This window comes from Ranitomeya imitator, chromosome 3, assembly GCF_032444005.1.
Source record: "Ranitomeya imitator isolate aRanImi1 chromosome 3, aRanImi1.pri, whole genome shotgun sequence".
NCBI classification, from domain to species: domain Eukaryota; kingdom Metazoa; phylum Chordata; class Amphibia; order Anura; family Dendrobatidae; genus Ranitomeya; species Ranitomeya imitator.
The window spans coordinates 559,882,703-559,905,159 of NC_091284.1; the positions used below are offsets into that span (position 1 = coordinate 559,882,703).

Sequence of the window (22,457 nt, forward strand, 5' to 3'; positions counted from 1 at the left end):
CAGCACCTTGTGCAATGCAAAGGAAATCTTGAAAACACGCATGGTCTGAGGCCCTCGAAGAATGCAGTTTGAGACCCCTGTGTTAGGTTATACCTCCTAAAATAGTCTATTGAAAAGGGAAAAACTGGAGAAGGAGTGAGGAACAACCAGCACAATGAGAGGACAGGCAGAAAGGCAGGCAGATCGAGCTGCAGGTTTTAGCAAATGTATTTCACTTGAGTGCTGGAATCACAGCCAGCTCAGTCCTGTTGGATAATGACCTCCAAATGGCCACTTCTCTCTATATGCTACAGAGAAAGAAAAGAAGGAATCTGTCTTGTTTTTGTGTACTTGTGTGTGAAATTATAGCAGGAAGTCTCCATCCACTAACTCAGAAACAGCTGATTAATAGTTAGAGATGGCAAAAGGGAAAATTGGAAAAAATACACAATACACGTTTTGAGAGCAAGAAATAGTAGTATTTCTCATGATTACACATGTGACAGCATATTCAGAAAAGTTATCTGAAATGAAAATATATGCTTTAATCCCCTCACGACTTTTGACATACTTGTACTGTAGGTTAAAAGCATTGTCCCTGCCTTTGAGGTGGGCTTGTATGCTGACACCGCATCTTTCTCTGTACATGATGACTGATTTAATTAGCCATCATGTGCCTCTAACAGCTCCATTCCACCCACAGCTGTTAACCTGTGAGATCCTACTGTCAATCTCTGACAGCAACATTTAACATGCATCAGCAGGAGAGTACATCATTCCACGCTTATATCTGTGCACCCATGATATGATATCAGGGCACCTACGGGTTGCCATAACAGCTGGGAATCTGCTGAAGACTCCCATGAATACATTATGATCCTCCTGTGAAATCCAGCCCTGCTCAATACCCCTCCAGCCATCTCTTCCAAAAATAGTTGTGGAATTGCACTTTATTGCTGTTTCAACCGACTTGGAATTTATTTCCTGATTTCCAGTGCATCACATCATAAAATGAATGATGTAATTCAAAAGTTCCACAAAACACAATCCCTAATACAGCTAAATGGATGGAAAAATAAAAAAAATATTGCTCTTGGAAGAAGAAGAGGGAAAAACAGAAATGATAAAACAGAAATTTGCAAGGCCATGACTCCAATTAATAAAAAGAGTGATCACCAGTACTACTTTATTCAAATTTTATGCCAATGAATATATGATGATCGCAACACTGCAATCGACAATTGTATAATAGACGTGAATAAAGCATTTGAGACATGTCACTCTATTCAACTTGCTCTGGGTGCAGTCTTGTGTCCAGGGAAGAACGGAGAACACAAGGTTCTTTTTCTGTTGATTTGTTGGGGGTCTCAGTTTTGAGACACACACTGATCTAGCATTTATTTCCTATCCAATAAATTAACAATTAGTATGAACAGGAGGGATACTAAAGCATACTGACCTCAGATGCACTTAAAAGGCTTTCAGCAAAATATAACATTCCTGCTGTAATTTTTCAACAGCCAGGAAAAAGTGCAGAAAACTTTGAACGTTGTCTGTGGGATTAAATATTCAGCTATGTGAAAGGTCTTGTGAAAAGGAGTCTGGCTGACCTCATCTTGCTATAATATTCAAATCATGAGTCCGGTCATATGCTTATTGCATAATAAACTTCTGTGACATTAGTATTTTTCTGTGTATAACAGTATACCAATCATCTTTATGCTTGGGCAACATGTAATTTATAAAACATTATTGACAAAGAAACTCACATACTACTAAATATGTAAAGGCAATACTTAGTAAAATATTAAGGTACCTTCACACATAACGATATTGTTAACGATATCGTTGCTATTTGTGACGTAGCAACGATATCGTTAATGAAATCGTTATGTGTGACAGCGACCAACGATCAGGCCCCTGCTGGGAGATCGTTGGTCGCTGAATAAAGTCCAGAACTTTATTTCGTCGCTGGACTCCCTGGAGACATCGCTGGATCGGCGTGTATGACACCGATCCAGCGATGTCTTCACTGGTAACCAGGGTAAACATCGGGTAACTAAGCGCAGGGCCGCGCTTAGTAACCCGATGTTTACCCTGGTTACCATGCTAAAAGTAAAAAAAAAACAAACAGTACATACTTACCTACCGCTGTCTGTCCTCCAGCGCTGCGCTCTGCACTCCTCCTGTACTGGCTGTGAGCCGGAAAGCAGAGCGGTGACGTCACCGCTCTGCTTTCCGGCTCCCAGACAGTACAGGAGGAGAGCAGAGAAGCAGAGCGCAGCGCTGGAGGACAGACGGCTGTAGGTAAGTATGTACTGTTTGTTTTTTTTTACTTTTAGCATGGTAACCAGGGTAAACATCGGGTTACTAAGCGCGGCCCTGCGCTTAGTTACCCGATGTTTACCCTGGTTACCGGCATCGTTGGTCGCTGGAGAGCGGTCTGTGTGACAGCTCTCCAGCGACCAAACAGCGACGCTGCAGCGATTCGGATCGTTGTCGGTATCACTGCAGCGTCGCTAAATGTGAAGGGGCCTTTACTTCATCATAGATCAGCACAATACTTACTCAGCAGGATATCTATATAATCTCTACCTCTTATTTGTGCTATAAAATATAATATATAATAATTCTCTAATACCGATTTTTGTAATTATCTGAAGGTCACTCTTAGCTCCCAGGATAATTCTCACTCTAACTAGTGTGACTGATGACTAGTTATCTCACTAGTCATGTTACCATGCCCCTGCAGGTGTGATAGCATGATTTACAAGAGCCGGTGTCACGGTACCATGACTAGTTGAACGACTAGTCTGGGGAAACCATAGACCCTTTGACTTGTCTGAGACTAGCATATTAGAACCAAATTTTTTAAATTCTTTTTTCATACATTGTAATTACTTACACTGTATAATGGGCTCTGTAGTCAGGGTGTTAACCCAACAATAAATACGTGGTGATGGATTGGGGGGCATGCGGAATGTTAGATTCCCTTTAATGAGCATCACTATACATTTGATGTGCAGAGAAGTTCACTCTTAAATAATAATGAAAGGGAAATATAAGTCTGTAAAATATGAGAGGTGCTGAATATATGGATGCTAAAGAACTGTTTTATATTACCAGAAACATTATTAATTTACTACAATCCCACAACCCAGCTAATCTCACCTGCGGTAAAGGAATACAGATGACAACATCAAGCTCAACTAATCACTTGCTTGCTTCTGTTTCTTAGGCAAGGTTTTTTTTAAATAATCCACGTCAGAAGATCCTTTTTTTGGTGGGTGGAGGGGAGGTTGGTGTTTGGAGGTGTTTTTTTTTTTTGCCTGAAACATTTCTTGAGGTGGGTTTGAAGAGTTTTTGAAAGAGATTTTTTTCTGTACTGTGCTTTGTCTCCTTTTGACTTGACAGTATCAGGTTTGGAGTGGATTCCACACAGAATCTCCCTCAATGAAATGAAATGGATGATAGCAAACCTCACTCCGTGAGGGAAGAGGTGCCTGAGTAGGGATCCAATCCATAAGACATACTGTACATATGGAAATGTGACGTTCAGAAGAATGCAGTAGAAGTGATGAAGATTTATTGAAGCAATCCAATTAACCAAAGAATACTAAAGTTTTGGCCCTGTGTTGCGGACCCTCATCAGAATTTAATGGATTGCCTTGGGTACCAGGTGCAGATTGAAGAAGTGCTATGGTAATGCGACCACAGTCACACATAAAATGTTGGATTGCTTCAATAATTCTTCATCACTTCTACTACCGAATTCTGAGTGCCAAGATTCCAAATATAACGTTTGTCATAGAAATGACATGTTGCATATTGTTTTCTGCAGTAAGGTTTTCATAACCTTTGTGGGGGAAGGCAATAATGTTAAACCTTTGTGGTCCAAACTAGCAACTTTCATTTAATTGTGTTGACTCAGTGAGATGCATGCGTGTTTCATTTGCATGCTTTTTCAATCCTAATCTATATAAGCAATCTCCTGGAGAATTATTTTTTAAAAGCAAAACCACCATTTGTTTAAATAACTGACCTTTGGACCTACCTTGACAAGAAGTCAGGGAATGCCAGGCGTATGGGGTAACCATGTCGTATTATTTTCACCATCTCCAGAACACCAATATATTGCAGTTGAGCAGATACATAAAAATTATCAAAAGTTTCAGCCAGCTGAGAGTTGTTAGGCTTGATACAGTGCATAAGATGTAATGTGCCGGCTTGTATCTTTCCAACCAGCTCTGTGAGAGTTTTCTGTATGACGGAGACAAACAGAGAGGACTTGTTCACCACAAATCAGCTGATCCACAAAAAAACCATAAAACACATGTTCTGGTCTGACCTTCCCATTCAATATAAAGATTCTTTAACATAATATACCCTGAGTTGTATAGTCACAGTGGTTGGCCCTCCTCTTTCCAGCTTTTGGAGAAATGAATATGACCCCTTCTTTTTGATCAACTAAAGGGAAGAAAAACAGCGTAAAAGTAGAGAAAAAAGACAGAAAATCACATCATTAAAATAAATAACTAAAATAGGTTCTCTTAATTTAATTGGCAACATTATAGCAGTAAAGATCAAGGATTTAAATTAAAGGAAAAACCCCTGATAATGTGAGAAAACGTAAGGGCCCTTTGTACACTGCATTGATCAATCGTACATCATTTTAGGTAAAATGAAAATGGTAATTGAATCTTAGCACAAGGGTGGCATATTTAATAATTTTTTCTCATATTTCCATTGCATGCTATTTTAACCTATCAAAAATTGCAATTTTAAATAATCTAAAATTATACAATGTACATCATTTAATCATTAATGTATTACATTATTCCATATATCAAATTATAACATTCATATTTCAGCAAGGAAAATATTGATAAAATGTCCCTGTGCTGTATAGTTAGTGTCAGAGAAGCAGTGCCAGATTCATCTGACCACTTCCTTAAAGGGGTTGTCTCCCTTCAGAAAATCTTTGTCCCCAGCTGCAGTTTGTTATAACAAATTGCATTTCATTCACCATCAGTGCTCCTGCATTGAGTCTCCGTTGATCCTCCTAGTGTCTGGTATTGGCTGTGGCGCTGACATCATGTCGACAGCATGGCATCCAATCAGTTAGCTCTGTGTCTCTGCCCTTGTAGACGGAATGCCCCCTTCAGAGTCACTGAGCTACAAGTCATTTCCACAGCCAATATTGGACAGAAGGAGTGCCAGAGATACAGAGCTGCACCAGAGAATGATCAGTAAATAGGGTTTTATGATATTATAACAGACTTCAGTTGGAGACAAATATTTTGTGTAAGGTGATCATCTCTTTAATCACTAGGAAAAATGTTTAGAAAGCACTCTGCCTGATCACTAGGAAAGAAGGGCAAATATTCATAGCTGATAGTGTTGAGCCACCTCCCTAGTGTTCGGGTTCGGTTCGGTTCGTCGAACAGGGAGGTGTTCGCCGAACTGATCATCGAACGTTCGACGAACACCGTCGAACCCCATTGAAACCAATGGCAGGCAAACACAAACACATGGAAAACACATAGAAAACACCTTAAAAGGTGTCCAAAAGCTGACAAACTGCTCAGAAGACACAACAAACACATGGAAAAGTCACAACTACATATAGTCATGCAAAAAGAAAAGCGGTGGAGGAGTAAAAGGATGAGGAGACACAGATATAGGCATGTCATGCCCTTCTAAAATCAAGAAAGGCTGGAGTAAAACTCTAAACTCACTCTACCAACACCCAGACGTCTTTACAAAATTTTTTTAAAAAGAAATATCTTTAGGTAGAATGGCAGTGGGTCCATTCAGAACACTTTCCTTAGAAGATGTAGTGGTACCCCCGTTGGGAGTTGTGCCAAAAAATGAACCCAATACATTCAGACTAATCTACCATTTTCACATCCAAGGGGCAGGTCAGTAAATGACAATATCGACGCGGAACCAAGTCCAGTATTATGTACTATACCTCCTTTGACGAGGCAATCAGGCGGGTCAAGAAGTTGGTAAGGGGCACCCTAATGGCCAAAACAGGCATTGAGGGGGCGTTCTGGTTACTACCTGTGCCTCCAGATAGTGTCCTCCCCTTGGGCTGCTTCTGTGAAGGAGCATACTACATAGATCGCTGTTTGCCCATGGGGTGCTCCATATCCTGCTCACTATTTGAGGCGTTTAGTTGCTTCCTCGAATGTGTCGTCATGGACATTTGTAAGGTGGCACATATTATCCATTACCTCGACGACTTCTTATGCCTTGGCCCAAAAGATTCACCACAGTGTGAAAACAAGCGGTAGTCCAACTGTGAGAAGGAGAGAGCTGGAGGGAGAGTGGACACCCCAGAGCCGAAGGGTTAGATTGAGAAAGAAAGAAGGCGGTGTAGCTTGCTTCATGGGTGGGGTACTCTGCTGAGTAGCAGAAATTGCTACTAGGCCCAAAAGGATTTCCTGGGCCAGATGCCGTTAAAAAATAGTACTTATGTAAACAGGCAGTGTAGCTTGCTTCATGGGTGGGGTACGCTGCTGGGGAGCACTAAATTCTACTAGGCCCAAATGGATTTCCTGGGCTAGATGCCGTTAAAAAATAGTACTTAGGTAAACAGGCGGTGTAGCTTGCTTCATGGGTGGGGTACTCTGCTGAGTAGCACAAAATGCTATTAGGTACAAAATGATTTCCTGCGCTAGATGCTGTTAAAAAATAGTCCTTAGGTAAACAGGCGGTGTAGCTTGCTTCATGGGTGAAGTACGCTGCTGAGTAGAACCAAATTTTATTAGGCCCAAAAGGATTTCCTGGGCTACATGCCGTTAAAAATGGTACTTAGGTAAACAGGCGGTGGGTGGCTGGGCTACTCTGCTGACTAGCAGACACTGAAGCTTTGGAGCAGACCTCTGAATCACAGGCCATAGTATGAGGAAACAACTCTGCAGACGACCCCACCCACCTGGAATTGACGATGGCAACGTCATGTAAAACTCAGCAAGGGGACTAAATAAAAGAGTCTCCATTTTTTCCAAAAATTCGGCCACAGACACCACTTAAGTGGCATCAATTTCGCCAGAGTTTTTTAAAACGGTTGGTGAGGTGATTTTCAAAAATCATCAAGCTTTTGGTCTCCCCAAGATGACACAGGGGTAGAAAAGTCCTTGCGGATCCAGGATTTGTTCATCTTGATGAACATTAGTCTGTCTACCTTGTCACTGGACAGCCGCGTGCGCTTATCTGTCAGCACACCCCCAGCAGCGCTGAACACACGTTCAGAGAGAACGCTGGCTGTGGTGCACGACAAGATCTCCAAGGTGTGAGTGGCGAGCTCAGGCCATTTTTCAGGATTGGAAGCCCAAAATGAGCAAGGGTCCAGTTCCACAGTCATGGCATCGATGTTAACTTGGAGATACTCTTGTACCATCCTCTCTAGACATTGGCTGTGCGTCAGATTTCTTGTCTCCTGTGGCCTTGCAAAGGATGGTCTAAAGAATCTTGAAATGATTGGAAAAAATTGCTTTTACCACCAGATACGATGTTACTCTTATGGTTTGAGTGATGACTCGATAGTCCCACGGTTGGCAAGTTAGAACTCAGAGACTGACTACGTGCACCACTGGTGTTTTGTGGAAAAGCAGATGTTAGATTCTGTAACAGTCTCTGCTAATACTCCTGCATGCCCGAATCCCTTTCTATGACAGAAATTATTTCGCCAAATTTGCTTTTGTACCAGGGATCTAAGAGTGTGGCAACCCAGTAGTCGGCATTACTTCGGATTCTGACAATCCAAGGGTCATGTTGCAGGTAGTGCAGCAAGAAGGCACTCATGTGTCTTGCGCATCCAGGAGGACCAAGTCCTTGTTGTCTTGGTGGTGGCGAGGTGAGAATCATGCTTCCTTTGTCAGCCCTCTCCCCCCAACCTCGCACAACAGAAATTTCATCAAGGTCTCCCTCATCTGATGAGTCTTCCATGCCCAGCGCCAGTTCGTCCTCCACTTCTTCCTCGCCTCCTGCACCTTCCTCAACAGTTTGGCTGCTACCATGCGCCCTCGGTAACCCCTCTCCCCCAGCCTCCAATGCCAGCTGCCTTGGTGCTGCCAACCTTCGTGACCTTGGAGATATGATCCCTTCCGCATACGACTCCTCCTGTTTCTTCTCCTCCTCCTCCTGTTCCACCACCTGACTCCGAACACTGTGTAAGGTGTGCTCCAGCATGTAAATCACCGGAATGGTCATGCTGATAATGGCATCGTCAGCTCTAAACATCTTTGTTGCTATTTCAAAACTGTGCAGAAGGGTGCATAGGTCCCTGATCTGAGACCACTCCTGCAGCGTGATTTGGCCCACCTCTTGATCTCGTTGGCCCAGGCTATACATCATAACGTATTGCACCAGGGCTCATCGGTGCTGCCACAGTCGCTGCAACATGTGCAGAGTTGAATTCCACCATGTGCGCACATCACATTTCAGCTGGTGAACTGGCAGGCCCAACGACTTCTGTAGAGATGCAAGTCGTCGAGCTGCGGGATGCGAACGGCAGAAGTGAGCACACAGCGACCGTGCCCTCTGCAAAAGCCCATCTAGTCTGGGATAGTGGGATAAAAATTGCTGGACAACCAGGTTCAAAACTTGAGCAATACAAGGCACGTGTGTGACATTGCCCCGATGAAGGGCCGCACCGTGGTTTTCAGTATTGTCGCACACAGCATTCCCTGGCTGCAGGTTGAGTGGAGACAACCATTGATGGAACTCGGTCTCCAGAGCTGACCACAACTCCTCTGCTGTGTGACTCACATTTCCCAGACATTTCAATGTAAACACTGCCTGATGCCATTGAGCCCTGGTGACAGCATATTGAGGAGGTGTGCAGGATTCCTTCTGCGCAGTTACAACGCGGGTGGCATTACCAGACAGGCTTTGGGTGCAGGTGGAGGACTGAGAGGAGTTTGAGGAGGCAGAATCAGTGGAGGAACTTCTAGATACAGAGGATCGACGAGCAACTCGAGGCGACGGCAAGACTTGGACAGCAGCCCCTTCTCCTGCTGTCGCTGTAGTTACCCAGTGCCCAGTCACCGACATGTAACGCCCCTCTCCATGTCTACTCGTCCAAGTGTCTGTGGTGAAATGGACCCTGTCACACACAGAGTTTTTCACGGAAGCGGTGATGTTGTGTGCGACATGCTGGTGTAGCGCAGGCACAGCTTTCTTTGAGAAGTAGTGGCGACTGGGCATCTGGTACTGGGGCACTGCGACGGACATAAGATCTCGAAAATCCTCTATGTCCACCAGGCGGAAAGGCAGCATTTCTGTAGCCAAAAGCTTGCTGATGGAGAAATTCAACCTCTTAGCTTTGTCATGGCTAGGAGGAAATGGTCTTTTACTTGTCCACATCTGAGGGACTGAAGGCTGGCTGCCGTGCTTAGACGGAGTTGAGTAGGGTGTCGCCAACAAACTGCTGGTCTGTGAGGAAGGTGTAGGCGGAGATGTTATGTTGCCTTGATCAAAATGTGGTGTCGATGTCAACACCAGCAGGGGTTTCCACTAGCAAATGTCCTGACGACCTGCCAATCACACTGGCTGTTGCGGATAAAGAGGTGGAAGGTTTGCATCCAAAACCATGTGCAACTGCTGTCCCCACAGTCACAGACGATGAAGAGGACGTGGATGCACTTGATGGGGCAGACGGCGGTTGACCCGGCCCACTAGGCCGCATTGTAGCACAGTGAGCTTCCCACTGCAACTTATGCCTCATATCCATGTGACGGTTCATGCATGAAGTACTCAAGCTAGTGAATTTTTGGCCTCTACTGAGATTTTGTTGACAAATCTTACAGACAACATGAGTTGAATCATCCTTTGCGATGTCACAAAATGCCCAGGCTATGCAAGGCTTAGAGTCTGTGCAACCTGAAGAGCCACCACAACTTCTGGTCTGAGGCACAGTTGGGGTTGATGATGCAGTTATTGACGTGCTTACAGTACTCCGTCTCTATCCAGGAAGGCGCACCATTACCTCATCGTCAGACTCATCACTAGCATCCTCCTCCACCTCCTCTGCTGACCTCATGGACTGGTGGACTGGGGGTTGACAGTAAGTGGGGTCTACATCCTCGTCATCATCATCCTGTGTGTTCTCACACACGTCGTCCTCAGAGCCAACCTCTTCCTGCCTTGACCGAAAAGTCAAGTTTTTGTTCCAATCAGGTATCTCAGTCTCATCATCATCTTCCTCATTGTCTCCATTAATAGGCGTTACAGTTTGAGAACGAGGGTCTACATTATGCTCAGAACCTTCTTCATCTGGGCCTGGATCTTACTCACAAAGATTCTGGGCATCAGTGCAGATCATTTCCTCATCTGGATTCACAGAAGCTCTGGAGCAGACCTCTGATTCCCAGGCTATAGTATGCGTAAAAAGCTCTACAGACTCAACCATGTGTGTTATGGCCCCGTCACACATAGCGACGCTTGAGTGATTCCGACAATGATACGACCTGTCAGGGATCGCTCAAGCGTCGCTATGTGGTCGCTGGTGAGATGTCAAACAGTGAGATCTCACCAACGACGCAGCAGCGATGCGGCGACCTGTAGCGACCTATACAACGATGCTATTTCATGACGATTCAATGGGACGTCCTGTCAGCGAGGTCGTTGGTAAGGTGTCAAACACAGCGATGTGTGCTACCCAGCGGGACCTCAACGATCAAAAAATGGCCCAGGCCATTCCGACACGACCAGCGATCTCACAGCAGGGGCCTGGTCGCTGCTACGTGTCACACATAGCGAGATCGCTACTGAGATCGCTGTTGCGTCACAAAACTTGTGACTCAGCAGCGATCTTGCTAGCGATCTCGCTGTGTGTGACGGGGGCTTAACTCCATGCTCAGACGGGCAGCTGGAGACTTGGGAGCTGTGAGGAAGCAAGTGCGATTGGGGTGACAACTCTGAGGACTGGAGTAGTTGTGATGTTGAAGTTGACATGGAGGAGAGCCCACTTGAACGAGCACTTGATATATGTTCAAGCACCTGCTGTTTTTGTGCCTTATCTGGAATTTTTGGCGATGCTTGTAGCGATTGTCGTAAGAAAGGGATCATATCAGATTGTCCACGAAAAGAAGTAGACATCTTACTTTGGCTGGAAGATGGTCTTTCTTCTGCAGATGTTACTGTTGCTTTACCACCTACCCCACGGACACAACCTTTCTTTCCCTTTCCAACACGCCTATTCCCCTTTCCACCAGCAGCAGGCCTTTTGCCATTCATTTTCGTGCTTACATAATTGGCAACTCTGTATCTTTAGTTGTTAACACAACAACCGATGGATGAAAACCGAGCAGAACTGAGTGGTCAAACTGTGGTACTAGGCCCAAAACTAATAACTGGATTAGATGCAGTGAAAATAGAGATGCACAGGCGATATAGTTTGTTTCACAGGCGGGCTACTCTGCTGAGGTGCAGACACTGCTCCTAGGCCCTAAACTATAAACTGGATTAGATGCAGTGAAAATTTAGATACACAGGCGGTGTAGCTAGCTTCACAGGCGGCCTACTCAGATGACTATCAGACAATGCTAGTAGCCCAAAAGGATTGGCTGAGCTAGATTACACCAAATGCTGTGACAAACACTTGCACAGCCCTCGCACTGACCTGCCTGGCAAACAGTGCTATGAACTGCTGTAACCTACCCTGTAAAGGGCTGATATTACAACTAGTCCCGACTCCTCTCGACTCCCTAAACCTATCTCTTTGACAATTCACTCCAAAAAAACACTCTTTGTCTGTATAGCGGCCACAGCAGCAGCGGTGCCGTCTAACACTAAGCTGCAGCAGTGAGGAAATGGTGGCGACGGGGTAAATGGCTTATAGGGCAAGGACATGTGACATGCACAGCCAATGACACATGCCCTTGCTTGTGTGCATCACATGCACATTGCTGTGTGTGTGCGCACTGCTGATAGACTGAGAGACTGCACCGCCCAACTGTAAATGCGGGAAAGAAAAAAAAATGGAGATCGGCGTTATTTCAGCACAGATCTATCCCCTGCCCCCCCGCCCACTATACATTGAAACAGTCTATTAACAATGATAAACAGTTTTAATGTGCAAATCCAGCGAGGCTTTTACTGAACGAACAGGTATCGAACAGAAACTCAAACAGCGGAATTTTAAGCAAATTGTTTGGGTTCGTCGAACGACTCGAACACCGCCCAAAACAGCTCAAATTTGAGATTGGCGAACAGTTCGACTCGAACACCGCTCATCTCTAATAGATGCTCAGTTCGATCTTTCTGCATGGTGAGTGTAGGAGAGGAGCTGAATGCAATCTGCACCATTGTGCTCTAAAGCCCCCGTCACACATAGCGAGATCGCTAGCGAGGTCGCTGCTGAGTCACAAGTTTTGTGACGCAACAGCGACCTCAGTAGCGATCTCGCTGTGTGTGACACGTAGCAGCGACCAGGCCCCTGCTGTGAGATCGCTGGTAGTGTCGGAATGGCCTGGGCCATTTTTTGATCGTTGAGGTCCTGCTGGGTAGCACACATCGCTGTGTTTGACACCTTACCAACGACCTCGTTGACAGGACGTCCCATTGAATCGCCATGAAATAGGATCGTTGTACAGGTCGCTACAGGTCGCTACAGGTCGCCGCATCGCTGCTGCGTCGTTGGTGAGATCTCACTGTTTGACATCTCACCAGCGACCACATAGCGACGCTTGAGCGATCCCTGACAGGTCGTATCGTTGTCGGAATCGCTCAAGCGTCGCTATGTGTGACGGGGCCTTAATGTCAGAATGCCTTGTACTTGCTATCTTAGGTGATATCCCACATTTTTGGTAGGTTTTACCAATCAACCTGACATTGTGCATTACTTGACAGGAAATGGTAACAAATAAACAAATGTGTGACATCAAGACTAAAGGGGCGATATTGCCTATTCTTTGGCTGCTGTTACCAATGCTTCAAAGGATTGAGTATTCCCTACCCTAACCCATTGTTATTTCCTTGATGTTACAACCATTCTGTATTGTAAGACTTAAAATGCAGCTCTAGATTAATTGTTCTCCTCCCTTTCCTACTCATTAGCATTCAACAATCTGTACAGTCCTAAAATATGTGTTGATGTACTCCATATAAGCTGAACCTATTTTGTTTTACCCAGAGCATATGGCTAAGGTCGCAAGACTATATTTTCTCTAGTCTGAGAAAATTGGTCTGATTATGTTAACCCCTCTGTGACCTTAGACGTACTATCCCGTCGAGGTGCCCTGGGCTTATCTGACCCTGGACGGGATAGTACGTCATAGCCGATCGGCCGCGCTCACGGGGGGAGCGCGGCCGATCGCGGCCGGGTGTCAGCTGCTTATCGCAGCTGACATCCGGCACTATGTGCCAGGAGCGGTCACGGACCGCCCCCGGCACATTAACCCCTGGCACACCGCGATCAAAGATGATCGCGATGTGCCGGCGGTGCAGGGAAGCACCGCGCAGGGAGGGGGCTCCCTGCGGGCTTCCCTGAGCCCCCCGCAGCAACGCGATGTGATCGCGTTGCTGTGAGGGTCTCCTCACCTCCCTCCCTGCTCGAGCCCCGGATCCAAGATGGCCGCGGATCCGGGTCCTGCAGGGAGGGAGGTGGCTTCACAGAGCCTGCTTAGAGCAGGCACTGTGAAGGCTGCAGCGCTGCATGTCAGATCAGTGATCTGACAGAGTGCTGTGCAAACTGTCAGATCACTGATCTGTGATGTCCCCCCCTGGGACAAAGTAAAAAAGTAAAAAAAAAATTTTCCAAATGTGTAAAAAAAATAAAAAAAAATATTCCAAAATAATGAAAAAAAAAAAAAATATTATTCCCATAAATACATTTCTTCATCTAAATAAAAAAAAAAAAACAATAAAAGTACACATATTTAGTATCGCCGCGTCCGTAACGACCCGACCTATAAAACTGTCCCACTAGTTAACCCCTTCAGTAAACACCGTAAGAAAAAAAAAAAAAACGAGGCAAAAAACAACGCTTTATTATCATACCGCCGAACAAAAAGTGGAATAACACGCGATCAAAAGGACAGATATAAATACCCGTGGTACCGCTGAAAGCGTCATATTGTCCCGCAAAAAAAGAGCCGCCATACAGCATCATCAGCAAATAAATAAAAAAGTTATAGTCCTGAGAATAAAGCGATGCAAAAATAATTATTTTTTCTGTAAAATAGTTTTTATCGTATAAAAGCACCAAACCATAAAAAAATGATATAAATGAGGTATCGCTGTAATCGTACTGACCCGAAGAATAAAACTGATTTATCAATTTTACCAAACGCGGAACGGTATAAACGCCTCCCCCAATAGAAATTCATGAATAGCTGGCTTTTGGTCATTCTTCCTCACAAAAATTGGAATAAAAAGCGATAAAAAAATGTCACGTGCCCAAAAATGTTTTCAATAAAAACGTCAACTCGTCCCGCAAAAAACAAGACCTCACATGACTCTGTGGACCAAAATATGGAAAAATTATAGCTCTCAAAATGTGGTATTGCAAAAAATATTTTTTGCAATAAAAAGGGTCTTTCAGTGTGTGACGGCTGCCAATCATAAAAAACCGCTAAAAAACTCGCTATAAAAGTAAATCAAACCCCCCTTCATCACCCCCTTAGTTAGGGAAAAATAAAAAAAAATGTATTTATTTCCATTTTCCCATTAGGGCTAGGGTTAGGGCTAGGGTTAGGGCTAGGGCTAGGGTTAGGGCTAGGGTTAGGGCTAGGGTTAGGGCTAGGGCTAGGGTTAGGGCTAGGGTTAGGGCTAGGGCTAGGGTTAGGGTTAGGGCTAGGGTTAGGGCTAGGGTTAGGGCTAGGGTTAGGGCTAGGGTTAGGGCTAGGGCTAGGGTTAGGGTTAGGGCTAGGGTTAGGGCTAGGGTTAGGGCTAGGGTTAGGGTTAGGGTTAGGGCTAGGGTTAGGGCTAGGGTTAGGGCTAGGGTTAGGGTTAGGGCTAGGGTTAGGGCTAGGGTTAGGGCTAGGGTTAGGGTTAGGGTTGGGGCTACAGTTAGGGTTGGGGCTAAAGTTAGGGTTAGGGTTTAGATTACATTTACAGTTGGGAATAGGGTTGGGATTAGGGTTAGGGGTGTGTCAGGGTTAGAGGTGTGGTTAGGGTTACCGTTGGAATTAGGGTTAGGGGTGTGTTTAGATTAGGGTTTTAGTTATAATTGGGGGGTTTCCACTGTTTCGGCACATCAGGGGCTCTCCAAACACGACATGGCGTCCGATCTCAATTCCAGCCAATTCTGCGTTGAAAAAGTAAAACAGTGCTCCTTCCCTTCCGAGCTCTCCTGTGTGCCCAAACAGGGGTTTACCCCAACATATGGGGTATCAGCGTACTCAGGACAAATTGGACAACAACTTTTGTGGACCAATTTCTCCTGTTACCCTTGGGAAAATACAAAACTGGGGGCTAAAAAATAATTTTTGTGGGAAAACAAAAAGATTTTTTATTTTCACGGCTCTGCGTTATAAACTGTAGTGAAACACTTGGGGGTTCAAAGTTCTCACAACACATCTAGATAAGTTCATTGAGGGGTCTAGTTTCCAATATGGGGTCACTTGTGGGGGGTTTCTACTGTTTAGGTACATTAGGGGCTCTGCAAACGCAATGTGACGCCTGCAGACCAATCCATCTAAGTCTGCATTCCAAATGATGCTCCTTCCCTTCCGAGCCCTCCCATGCGCCCAAACGGTGGTTCCCCCCCACATATCGGGTATCAGCGTACTCAGAACAAATTGGACAACAACATTTAGGGTCCAATTTCTCCTGCTAACCTTGGAAAAATACAAAACTGGGGGCTAAAATATAATTTTTGTGGAAAAAAAAATATTTTTTATTTGCATGGCTCTGCGTTATAAACTGTAGTGAAATACTTGGGGGTTCAAAGCTCTCACAACACATCAAGATGAGTTCCTTAGGGGGTCTACTTTCCAAAATGGTGTCACTTGTGGGGGGTTTCTACTGTTTAGGTACATTAGGGGCTCTGCAAACGCAATGTGACGCCTGCAGACCATTCCATCTAAGTCTGCATTCCAAATGGCGCTCCTTCCCTTCCGAACCCTCCCATGCGCCCAAACGGTGGTTCCCCCCCACATATGGGGTATCAGCGTACTCAGGACAAATTGGACAACAACTTTTGGGGTCCAATTTCTCCTGTTACCCTAGGGAAAATACAAAACTGGGGGCTAAAAAAAAATTTTTGTGGGAAAAAAATTTTGTTTTATTTTTATGGCTCTGCATTATAAACTTCTGTGAAGCCCTTGGTGGGTCAAAGTGCTCACCACACATCCAGATAAGTTCCTTAGGGGGTCTACTTTCCAAAATGGTGTCACTTGTGGGGGGTTTCAATGTTTAGGCACATCAGTGGCTCTCCAAACGCAACATGGCGTCCCATCTCAATTCCTGTCAATTTTGCATTGAAAAGTCAAACTGCGCTCCTTCCCTTCCGAGCTCTCCCATGCGCCCAAACAGTGGTTTACTGCCACATATGAGGTATCAGCGTACTCAGGACAAATTGGACAACAACTTTTGAGGTCCAATTTCTTCTCTTACCCTTGGAAAAATAAAAAATTGGGGGCAAAAATATAATTTTTGTGAAAAAATATGATTTTTTATTTTTACGGTTCTGCATTATAAACTTCTGTGAAGCACTTGGTGGGTCAAAGTGCTCACCACACATCCAGATAAGTTCCTTAGGGGGTCTACTTTCCAAAATGGTGTCACTTGTGGGGGGTTTCAATGTTTAGGCACATCAGTGGCTCTCCAAACGCAACATGGCGTCCCATCTCAATTCCTGTCAATTTTGCATTGAAAAGTCAAATAGCGCTCCTTCCCTTCCGAGCTCTCCCATGCGCCCAAACAGTGGTTTACTGCCACATATGGGGTATCAGCGTACTCAGGACAAATTGGACAACAACTTTTTGGGTCCAATTTCTCCTGTTACCCTTGGTAAAATAAAACAAATTGGAGCTGAAGTAAATTTTTTGTGTAAAAAAGTTAAATGTTCATTTTTATTTAAACATTCCAAAAATTCCTATTAAACACCTGAAGGGTTAATAAACTTCTTGAATGTGGTTTTGAGCACCTTGAGGGGTGCAGTTTTTAGAATGGTGTCACACTTGGGCATTTTCTATCATATAGACCCCTCAAAATGACTTCAAATGAGACGTGGTCCCTAAAGAAAAATGGTGTTGTAAAAATGAGAAATTGCTGGTCAACTTTTAACCCTTATAACTCCCTAACAAAAAAAAAAATTGGTTCCAAAATTATGCTGATGTAAAGGAGACATGTGGGAAATGTTACTTATTAAGTATTTTGTGTGACATATCTCTGTGATTTAATTGCATAAAAATTCAAAGTTTGAAAATTGCGAAATTTTCAAAATTTTCGCCAAATTTCCGTTTTTTTCACAAATAAACGCAGGTACTATCAAAGAAATTTTACCACTATCATGAAGTACAATATGTCACGAGAAAACAATGTCAGAATCACCAGGATCCGTTGAAGCGTTTCGGAGTTATAACCTCATAAAGGGACAGTGGTCAGAATTGTAAAAATTGGCCTGGTCATTAACGTGCAAACCACCCTTGGGGGTAAAGGGGTTAATCACAGTCTGATCAAACTCTGATTAGATTATGATGCGAATGTGATCCAATTTTCTCAGAAAGGAGAATATGGGAAGAAACATTCTTCACCTTCTCTATTCTGTCAGTCTGTGAAAATTGGACCAAACTTGGATGTCATCCGAATGCTGCCCGATGTTTTCCACCAACCCATAGACTTGCAATTTCTCCCTGCATCAGGCTGTTCGGCTTGTCTGTCTCATGCTGCACTGCTGCATCTGTTTGTGACATTTATTTAGCCGTGGCCAGTCTCTGCAAGAATTTAACCCTGCTAGGTCCTGCAGAGATTAGGTCCCCTGATCTATCACATGCTAGCAGGGTCTATATTAGGCAGCTCTGCCTGCCATTCTCCACCCGAATGTTGTTTCCTAGTGAGTTCATCTGCTTTTGTCCTGTTCATGCATTTACTTATATTGATTCACCCATTATCGACCCAGCTAGAATACCAGTCCTGTCTGACCACTCTGCTCCTGACCTTACCTTTTTACTCTGATCCTGTGCTGCCTTCCCCAACCTCAAACAGTCTGACTATGCCTCTCTCTTGCCCTTCAGTACCATGTACCAGCACCTCTGACCCCCCCACCCCCACCGGTCAGCTGCTGCAGTCTGCCCTGGAATGGTACCTGCTGTCTACTGGCAGCCCAGACTATCCTCACCATTGGAGGCCCTAGTCAAGGTCTGGCAGACGCCTAGTCAAGCCTCTCCATGATAAGCCCAGCCTGTGGCTCAGTAAAGGCCCCGTCACACATAGCGAGATCGCTAGCGAGATCGCTGCTGAGTCACAAGTTTTGTGACGCAACAGCGATCTCAGTAGCGATCTCGCTATGTGTGACACGTACCAGCGATCAGGCCCCTGCTGTGAGATCGCTGGTCGTGTCGGAATGGCCTGGGCCATTTTTTGATCGTTGAGGTCCCGCTGACATCGCTGAATCAGCGTGTGTGACGCCGATTCAGCGATGTCTTCACTGGTAACCAGGGTAAACATCGGGTAACTAAGCGCAGGGCCGCGCTTAGTAACCCGATGTTTACCCTGGTTACCATACTAAAAGTAAAAAAAACAAACAGTACATACTTACCTACCGCTGTCTGTCCTCGGCGCTCTGCACTCCTCCTGTACTGTCTGTGTGAGCACAGCGGCCGGAAAGCAGAGCGGTGACGTCACCGCTCTGCTTTCCGGCTGACCGGCGCTCACAGCCAGTACAGGAGGAGAGCAGAGCACAGCGCTGGAGGACAGACGGCTGTAGGTAAATATGTAGTGTTTGTTTTTTTTACTTTTAGGATGGTAACCAGGGTGAACATCGGGTTACTAAGCGCGGCCCTGCGCTTAGTAACCCGATGTTTACCCTGGTTACCGGCATCGTTGGTCGCTGGAGAGCGGTCTGTGTGACAGCTCTCCAGCGACCAAACAGCGACGCTGCAGCGATCCGGATCGTTGTCGGTATCGCTGCAGCGTCGCTATGTGTGACGGGGCCTTAAGTCTTCAATTAACAGCATTATAATCTTATTTATGTAAATCGTGTATGCTGCAATCTTTTTTCATACTGACTTGGTCCAAGCAAAACATTGGACATGTGCATGGCCCAATGGAATAACATTGGCCCATGTGTGATCCAAATATTTTTTCAGATTGTACCAGGATGGAAAATATGCTTATCTTCATGAGCTTCATAGCTCTACAATGAAAGCATATAGAAAATAATACACAACAGAAAAGAGAATGGTGATAACAATTTTAAAAGTAAAACAAAACAAACTTAAAAATGTTAAAAATAGCAATATAATATTTATATATTTTTTTGTTCACAAAGGTGCCTCGGACAGCACATAATTATTTTACAACACTAATGTACTCATTATGTAGTAAATATTTCTTCCCAACTTTGATAGTGCAAGTCCATTGCAAAACTACACAGCTTACCGAGTACAGTACAATGCATTTTTTGCTAGACATATTGGATTATAATGCTGTATGACAGTGATGATCCAAACATTATTGAAGAGTCATCCATTTTTACCTATATGGATCTTACCTTACTGAGTTCCAAGATTCTTTTGGTCTCACCATTTGAAGTAGTTGATGTTTTTTTTAAAAGTAAGGCTGCTTTGGGTCCTCTAAGTTTAAGTGGAGGATATGGTGGTACAAGGGATCCTGTTTGTGTCAGTTTAGACTGGAACATCTGGTTGATCACAACATTTTCACTAGCTATAAAACAACATTTATGACAATCATAATTTGGTCAAAGCGGCTAAGTTCAAACTGTGCTATAATATATTTACATATATGAACGAAAATGGGAGAACCCCAGATTGAAATCCCTCTCTAACAAAGGTAGCTTTTATTAATACATCTATAATAAATATGAGATATATTAACCCTGCTGTTCTGTTAGGACAAAAATGACCGTTTTTGAAATTCTATAATGTTATAAAAATTCAGCGTGTGATTCTGAGACTTGAGGCTCCCTGACTTTTCGTCATTAGGGGGGTACTCTCTGTGGGAATTTTTTATTTTTTTTATTTTTGTTTACTTTATTTGGTACAATTTTTTTTACACTTGTACTGTTCGGTCAAAAATGACCGATAGGCCTTTATTCAGCTCTCCAGACAATTTTTGACAAAAATAAAGGTGCTATCACCTCATTTTGAACTATATATTGCATCTACTACTATTTATCAATGTATCTGACTACTTTTGGTCAGAAAAGATTTACACATACCAACATTTTCAAGTTGCGATACAGCCGACGGATTCACTTCCAGTATAGCTATGCGCAATTTATTTCACTGGTTTTTATTTACCCTGCTGTTCATATAGATCTAGTTCCATTCAGTTGTCAACATTTCATATTGTAAATCATGATTTTCTGATTTTCCATGTGTTTGCTGGTTGTACAGTATTACACTGTGCAATGCTGTCCTAAGCAGAATTCACCTAAAGTGTTGTACTGTGAGCTTTTTCCTGCTGCAGGGTGGTGTCTGCTCTGATCTTATCTGTAGACAGATAACATAGCAGTGTAGAGTTTCAGTTCAGCTGGAGACAACACAGAGTGAGCAGAGGTTCAGACGTCAGAGCTCTGAAGTCCCATTTTTACAGGTATGTTACAGATAAATTATTCTTTTATTCTAAAATTATTCAATATTCTCACTGCTGTGATAAAATGGATGATAGGGGGTTAGCATTAGGGTTGTGTAGACTCAATGTCTGCTTATGAGTACATATTCTCACTGCTGTGTTGTGAATTCTGTGGCTGAGTTCACTTCTGTGGTCACAAGTGGTATTGCAGTCTCTGGGCTTCCTCCCTCAGGTGTTTTGGTGAGCTCGTTGGCTGCCTTGCTATTTAGCTCCACCTGAGTCTGTCTTCCTTGCTCCTTGTCAATGTTCCAGTGTTGGATCTGAGCTACTGCATCTTTCCTTGGGCCTGCTGCTCTGCTAGATAAGTGCTTCTACTTTGTTTTCTGTTTTTTCTGTCCAGCTTGCTATTAACTTTTGCTGGAAGCTCTAAGAAGCAAAGGGGTGCACCGCCGTGCTGTTAGTTCGGCACGGTGGGTCTTTTTGCCCCTTTGCGTGATTTTCGTTTTAGGGTTTTTTGTAGACTGCATAGTTCTCTTTGCTATCCTCGCTCTGTCTAGAATATCGGGCCTCACTTTGCTGAATCTATTTCATTCCTACGTTTGTCTTTTCATCTTGCTAACAGTCATTATATGTGGGGGGCTGCCTATTCCTTTGGGGTATTTCTCTGAGGTAAGTCAGGCTTGTATTTCTATCTTCAGGCTAGTCAGCTCCTCAGGCAGTGCCGAGTTGCATAGGTAGTGATAGGCGCAATCCACTGCTGCTTATAGTTGTGTGAGGATAGATCAGGTACTGCAGTCTACAGAGATTCCACGTCTCAGAGCTCGTCCTATTGTTTTTGGTTATTGCCAGATCTCTGTATGTGCGCTGATTACTGCACGCTGTGTTGCCTGATTGCCAGCCATAACAGTACAAGGAGCCATACCAATGATTCCCAATAGAGGGAAAAAAGAAATCCTGACATCATTTTTTTTTCTTAGCTCTGTCTTCAGTCTTTTTTTTCCCCTAGACATTAGAGTGCTTCAGGACACAGCTGTGGACATGGATATTCAGGCTCTGTGCTCCTCAATGGATAATCTCGTTGTAAATGTACAAAAGATTCAAGATACTATTGATCAGAAATCGATGCTAGAACCAAGAATTCCGATTCCTGATTTGTTTTTTGGTGACAGAACTAAGTTCCTGAGCTTCAGAAATAATTGTAAGCTATTTTTGGCCTTGAAACCTCATTCTTCTGGTAATCCTATTCAACAGGTTTTGATTATTATTTCTTTTTTGCGCGGCGACCCACAGGACTGGGCGTTTTCTCTTGCACCAGGAGATTCTGCATTGAGTAATGTTGATGCATTTTTCCAGGCGCTGGGATTGCTTTACGATGAGCCTAATTCAGTGGATCAGGCTGAGAAAAATCTGCTGGCTTTATGCCAGGGTCAGGATGATGTAGAAGTATATTGTCAGAAATTTAGGAAGTGGTCAGTACTCACTCTGTGGAATGAATCTGCACTAGCGGCTTTGTTCAGAAAGGGTCTCTCTGAAGCTCTTAAGGATGTAATGGTGGGATTTCCTATGCCTGCTGGTTTGAATGAGTCTATGTCCTTGGCCATTCAGATCGGTCGTCGCTTGCGCGAGCGTAAATCTGTGCACCATCTGGCGGTATTGTCTGAGAGTAAACCTGAGCCTATGCAGTGCGACAGGACTATGACTAAAGTAGAACGGCAAGAACACAGACGTCTGAACAGACTGTGTTTCTATTGTGGTGATTCTACTCA

General features: G+C 44.2%; 1 protein-coding gene across 1 annotated transcript in view; it reads right to left on the minus strand.

Moving 5' to 3' along the window:
* Positions 1-22,457, minus strand: part of MYO16 (myosin XVI) — a 701,007-nt gene that overhangs the window by 177,139 nt on the left and 501,411 nt on the right. Inside the window, exons 25-27 of the mRNA XM_069757932.1 lie at positions 19,649-19,821; positions 4,366-4,446; positions 4,034-4,239 (exon numbers count right to left, since the gene is read on the minus strand). Of these exons, the coding sequence (XP_069614033.1) occupies positions 4,034-4,239; positions 4,366-4,446; positions 19,649-19,821 (460 nt within the window). The remainder of the gene's footprint in view (positions 1-4,033; positions 4,240-4,365; positions 4,447-19,648; positions 19,822-22,457) is intronic.